Source organism: Zalophus californianus, chromosome 1 (genome assembly GCF_009762305.2).
Source record: "Zalophus californianus isolate mZalCal1 chromosome 1, mZalCal1.pri.v2, whole genome shotgun sequence".
In the NCBI taxonomy this organism is placed as follows: Eukaryota; Metazoa; Chordata; class Mammalia; order Carnivora; family Otariidae; genus Zalophus; species Zalophus californianus.
This window is the reverse complement of record NC_045595.1, coordinates 10,972,266-10,978,658: the sequence shown is the minus strand read 5'-3', so window position 1 is coordinate 10,978,658 and position 6,393 is coordinate 10,972,266. Positions and strand designations below refer to the sequence as shown.

Genomic DNA, 6,393 nt, shown 5'->3' with positions numbered 1-6,393 from the left:
AGCACAGGAAACAACAGATGTGGGCAAGGATGTGGAGAAAGGGGAATGCTTTTGTACTATTGATAGGAAAGCAAACTGGTGCAGCCACTCAGAAAACAGAGTGGAGATTCCTAAAAATTAAAAATAGACCTACTCTATGATCTAGGGATCCCACTACTGAGTATTTACTCCCCAAAAAATGCATCCACCTATTTCTGGTCATCTCTGACACTAAGAACATATCAAGTCAATCCATTTATTCAAATTTGTATTTCCATGCAGACTCCACTGGGAAACATATGTTTGCTAATCAGTGTTTGCCAGTGTCCGTGATAGGCTTTCTGGACACCTAGGTGAATAATAGAATAAAACAAGGAGACTAGTTTTAAAGCACAATAGCATGTTTGTAGAGAAAGTGCCTGACATGAAGCTTTTGATTTCTGAAGCATGCATTTCAAGGACAACCATGTTGAATAAACATATTGTCAGGTGTGTGACAATTACCAGATAAGCAGTCAGGCTGTCCCCAGCCATGAAGTATCTCTTCAGAAAGAACTGGGTAACCTCAATACTGAACCAGTAGTGACCCTGCTTTCCCTTTCCCTGCCAGAATTTCACTCTTATGTTTTAAACTGGTCAATAAAGAGTGAACCTAGGAACCCCTAGCCACTCTGCCCATGGACCTCAATAAAGGCAGGGCCCCCAGTTCTGGCTTTCTCTCTCTTGTTCTGAATCTCTGACCCTCTGCACTTTCTGACACTGCTCTCCAGGACCTGTGAGTATAAACCTGGTTTTGTTAGAGTTCTTTGATGGGCACTGCTGAGGCATGTCTTGCAATCACAATAAGAACCCAAGGGCTGGGTTGGTGATTCCGGAAGAAACAAGAGCGCGGCGTGAACATGAGGAAGCAAAAGAAAACCAGAAAGTGTGCGACCATGAAGCGAACGCTTAGTCTCCGAGATCAGAGGCTTAAAGAGAAGGACAGATTAAAACCTAAAAAGAAAGAAAAGAAAGATCCCAGTGCGCTCAAGGAAAGAGAAGTCCCTCAACATCCTTCCTGCTTATTCTTCCAATATAACACACAGCTGGGCCCACCTTACCACATCCTGGTTGATACCAACTTTATCAACTTTTCCATTAAAGCGAAACTTGACTTAGTACAGTCAATGATGGACTGTCTGTATGCCAAGTGTATCCCTTGTATAACTGACTGTGTAATGGCTGAAATTGAAAAACTGGGGCAAAAGTATCGAGTGGCTCTAAGGATTACCAAGGATCCAAGATTTGAACGATTACCATGCACACACAAAGGAACCTATGCAGATGACTGCTTAGTACAGAGAGTAACTCAGCACAAGTGTTACATTGTGGCCACAGTTGACCGGGACCTTAAAGGAAGAATCCGGAAGATCCCTGGAGTTCCCATCATGTACATTTCTAACCATAGGTACAACATTGAGCGGATGCCAGATGATTATGGAGCCCCTCGGTTCTAATTCTTAAAAGATAGAGTTCCTCTGCCTTCCTTTACCAACTTTTTCTGTTGCCAGTTCATATTAGCAATATGCTGTAGCATGAATTATTCTTCTTACTCATTTGCTCTGTTATGCGCTGACTGTAGTTAAATACACTCACTTTTTGATGTTTTGAAATTGATATTTTGTATCATTTTAAATATTGTTGCATCTTTTTATAAATCAGATGATTGCTCATATTAAAAAAAAAAAAAAAAAAGAACCCAAGGGCTGGTACAGCCACAGCAGAGCCTCTGGTCAGGGAAGCATCTGTGGGAATGTCCAGAAGCACAGGGGTGCAGGGGAGTGCCCAGGCTTTCCTAGTCTGAGCATCGCTGTCAGTAGCCTGAGACTTAATGGGAACAGTGTTAGAGTCCACATTCTCAGGAAGAGGAGTGAAGGTAGTGATGTAAAAAGACTGACAGAATCAAGGTGAAAACTGGGGTTTTGTATTTTCCTCTACAAAAAAGTTATGTGAAGGGCTTAGTGGCCAAGGTAGTTTCTTCCATATGAAGAATACAGCTCATGATTATTCTTTTGGGAAATCTAGGGAAAATTTACTTGGCATGGTATGTCATTTGAAATGAAATTAGCCTGGTGATGGATATTAAGGAGGGCACGTACTGCATGGAGCACTGGGTGTTATACGAAAACAATGAATCGTGGATCACCACATCAAAAACTAATGATGTGAGGTGCCTGGGTGGCTCAGTCATTAAGTGTCTGCCTTCGGCTCAGGTGATGATCCCAGGGTCCTGGCATCGAGCCCCGCATCGGGCTCCCTGCTCCGCCGGAGGCCTGCTTCTCCCTCTCCCACTCCCCCTGCTTGTGTTCCCTCTCTCGCTGTGTCTCTGTCAAATAAATAAATAAAATCTTAAAAAAAAAAAACTAATGATGTATTGTATGGTGACTAACATAACATAATAAAATAAAATTAAAAAAATAAAAATTGTAGTACATCTGCTGTTGCTGGGGAAAAAAAAGAAATGAAATAAGTTTGAAGAAATTAGAATGTGGACTCTAACACTGTTCCCATGTAAGATACAGAAATTTCCAGGCACTTGTAATTGAAATTTGGGGAAAACATTGGAACATATGAAAATGGACAAAGTGGAATACTGTCTACATCAGATAGAACAGAAGGTTAAAAAGGGAGTTACTTAAATGTGTGGAAAAGTTGAATTCAAACAATTGGAAATTCCAGGAAATAAATAGAAGGTGCAGATTCCACTTCCCTAGTCAGATCGAAAAATAGCAGTTCCTGGCTCTGAGGCTGTGAGCCTTGCAATCATGGACCCTTCTTCAGCCCCAGGACGATGGGCCCTTACATCACTGGAACCCCAACAATTCTTTTCAGAGCCCTCTTTATGTCTCTGTTCCTCAGGCTGTAGATGAAGGGGTTCAGCATGGGCGTCACCACCGTGTACATCACTGAGGCTACTGCACTTGAGTGGGAGGTCTGGGGAGCAGCAGAGCTAAGGTACACTCCCAGGACAGTAAAATAAAATAAGGAGACAACGGAGAGGTGAGATGCACAGGTGGAAAATGCCTTATACTTGCCCTGAGCTGATGAGATCCCACATATGGAGGAAACTATCTTAGAGTAAGAGAAAAGGATCCCAGCGAGGGGACCACCAACCAGCAGCACAGTTGCAAAATACATCACCATGTCGTTAAGAAAGGTGTCAGAACAGGCCAGTTGGACCACCTGATTGATTTCACAGAAAAAGTGGGAGATTTCCACATCTGTACAAAAGGACAGCAACAACACCGTTAAGCTTTCTAATAAGGAATTCAGGACACTCATCACCCAGACCACCAGAACGAGCAGTATGCAGTAGGAAGGTTTCATGATAACCGTGTAGTGCAGGGGGTGACAGATGGCCACAAACCTGTCATAGGCCATTACAGCCAGGAGAAAGTCATCGAATCCAGCAAAGAGTATGAAAAAGTACATCTGCGTGAGGCAGCCGGCATAGGTGATGACTTTGCTCTGAGCCTGGATGTTCCACAGCATCTTGGGGACGGTGGTGGAGGTGAAACAGATGTCTACAAAGGACAGGTTGGCGAGGAAGAAGTACATGGGGGTGTGGAGATGGGAGTCTGAGCTGACGGCCAGGATGATGAGCAGGTTTCCAAACACAGTGATCAGGTACATGGAGAAGAAAAGCCCAAATATGACTGGCTGCAATTCCGGTTTCTCTGATAATCCCAGAAGAAGAAACTCTGAAATTCCTGAATCATTTCCTGATTCCACATGGTGGAGGCGACTACCAGGAAACAAAAAATAACATGACGAATTTTCTCAATAATGAACATTACAAATACCATTGAAATTCTATTTTTATTTTACATTCACAGTCAATATCCACAGTTTTCTATAGAAATTGTCCCCTGTCAGGAACCCCCATCCCAGCTCTGAATAGGAATGGGCATCCCACACATGGCCTTTCCCCCAAGTACTCATGTATTCTATACTTTTAATGAGAAATTCTGTCACACGTTTGAGGAATAAACTTGAGTACTGACTAACCTCCAGGCAAAGAATATAGGTGTCAGGAAACAAGTCTGCACAGTTTAGTGATGGAGAAGGTAAGCAGATAAAAGATCAGATAGAATATCAGAAGGTGACCTGTACTATGAAGAAAAAGCCAGTAAATGGAAAGAGAGCATGGAGGTGTTATTTTTTACTGGTTGCTTGGGTAGGCCAGCACACATTTTTTTATTTAAATTCAATTAGCCAACTTATTAGTTTCAGATGTAGTGTTCAATAATTTATCAGTTGCGTATAACACCCAGTGCTCATCACAACACATGCCCTCCTTAATACCCATCACCAATTACCCCATCGCCCCACCCACCACCCCTCCAGCAACGCTGTTTGTTTCCTAAAGTCAAGAGTCTCCCATGGTTTTTCTCCCTCTCTGATGACTTCCCATTCAGTTTTCCCTCCCTTCCCCTATGATCCTATGTGCTGTTTCTTACACTCCACATGAGTGAAACCAGCACACATTTACACAGAGGCCTCAGGAAGAGACAGAAGGAGACACAAGGTTATCTGAGGAAGTGTGTGCCCATCAGAGGGAACAGCCCTGCAAAGGCTCTCAGAAAAGACTTGCTTTTTTTCAAAATCAATTTTTAAAAAAATTTGAGTGTGGTTGACTCACAATGTTACATTAGTTTTGGGTGTACAACACAGTGATTCAGCAAGTTTAAACATTACCCCGTGCTCACCACCTGTGGAGTTTCTAACTGTCACCACACAACGTTATATAATATTGACTCTATTGCCTGGGCTGTGCCTTTTATTTCCCTGACCCATTCAGTCCTTAACTGGAAGCCTGTATCTCCCACTCCCCTTCACCATTCCGCTTTCCATTTGTTCATTTATTGGTTGAAAAATCACTATTCTCACCTCCAGTCACAATAATAAAGCAAACAGGGATACAAGGCAAGCTGCTGATATCAGACTGTCTTTCCCCAAAAAATGTAAAACGGCATCCAAATTCCAGGAGCCAAGTCTCCTATGAGCATGTAATCATGGGTCTCCCTTTGAATAGGATCATTTTGTGTCCAGTAGTTAAACAAAAAATCAGTTCCAAAGTCTTTGAGGAATAAAAATAGGGAGACAGATCTAATAAGCTCAGGTAGCCCCTAGAGATGGTGAGGAGGAGCAAACGTCCTTGGTTCTGGCAACACTCCAACCCCAGTTACAGCGCCTTGATGCCCAAAATAATAAAGCAGCAAGAAGCAGTTTCTCCAAAAGAAAAAGTAGGGATGTCTTTATGTTATCAAGACATCTGACCCATTGAACATCCCACCGGAATAACAAGCAAAGGGAAGACACCCACAATTCACAAAAAGAAATACACACAGTACAACAAAAGTGGGGGATTTTAAAAGATTATTTGCTAAAAAAAAAAACAAAACTTTTCTAAACGATGTAAAATGCAAAAGTTTTATAATCAGAAACTTGGGTTTTGAATTTTGGATCTATGTATATTTGCTATTTGAATTTGGAGGGCCAACCAAACTGTCCTAAATGTTAATATCCTCCCCCAAATAGGAGGTCTCGAGGTGTCCTTCCTGCTAAGGTGGTTGACAGATTTAGTGAATATATGAAAAGACCTTAGCCTAGTTCCCACCTGTTGATAATGAATGCTTATCACTGGTGATGAGATCTGGCTACTTTCTCTTCTTTCAATGTCCCCATCGCTTCCCAACCTCTTGGGTCCCCAGTTCCACAGCCTTATTTCAGTCCCTTGTCATCTCTACACCTACCACAGGGGGCGCCCTCTAGCCAATATTCACATTTACCCAGAATGCTCTTTCTATATTGCAGTTAAATTACTGTCGAACTCTCCACCTTAACCCTTTCCAGGTGACTCCCTACTGGAGACTGAACCCCAAATTCCATAGCTTCCAGCTTTTGGCTGGCCTCCCCTGACCCACACCAGCTTCCCACTCACGCTGCCTCACACACATCGATCTCACAAACATTGAACCTGAGTTGTAGCTTCACCTGAAGCCCTAGTCTCCAGGCTGAGCTGCCATACACCGGCTGCCCTGATCTATTTGGGATTATTCACCTCCTATCTTCAAATCCCATCGCCTCTTTCAGACTGCAAAGAGTCATCTCCTTCATGAATTTGTTTTTGCTTTGTTTTGTATTTTAACGTTCCCCCAGAAAAAGGACACTTTCTCTTGCAATAATTTGGATGGAGGGATTATCACTGTGTAACTTTTATTTAATTCCATGTATATCTCCCTGCTAGACTGAAAGTGCCGTGGGGCATGTTATACAGACTCCTACCCTTTACCCCAGACATATTTTGGTCGGGAACAGTAGGAGCAAATAAATTTTCGGGAAGGAATGAGAGACTCTGTGCTCAGTGATGAG

General features: G+C 42.7%; 2 protein-coding genes across 2 annotated transcripts; one reads left to right on the top strand and one right to left on the bottom strand.

Annotated features, from left to right (window-relative positions):
* Nucleotides 1–878: 878 nt before the first annotated feature.
* LOC113915740 (rRNA-processing protein FCF1 homolog) lies at nucleotides 879–1,565 on the top strand. The gene has a single exon (XM_035724419.1). The coding sequence runs from the start codon at nucleotides 879–881 to the stop codon at nucleotides 1,473–1,475; it is 597 nt and encodes a 198-aa protein (XP_035580312.1). The 3' UTR covers nucleotides 1,476–1,565.
* A 1,252-nt stretch (nucleotides 1,566–2,817) lies between these two features.
* On the bottom strand, nucleotides 2,818–3,753 carry LOC113917348 (olfactory receptor 7A10-like). The gene has a single exon (XM_027585078.1). The coding sequence runs from the start codon at nucleotides 3,649–3,651 to the stop codon at nucleotides 2,818–2,820; it is 834 nt and encodes a 277-aa protein (XP_027440879.1). The 5' UTR covers nucleotides 3,652–3,753.
* Nucleotides 3,754–6,393: the final 2,640 nt, after the last annotated feature.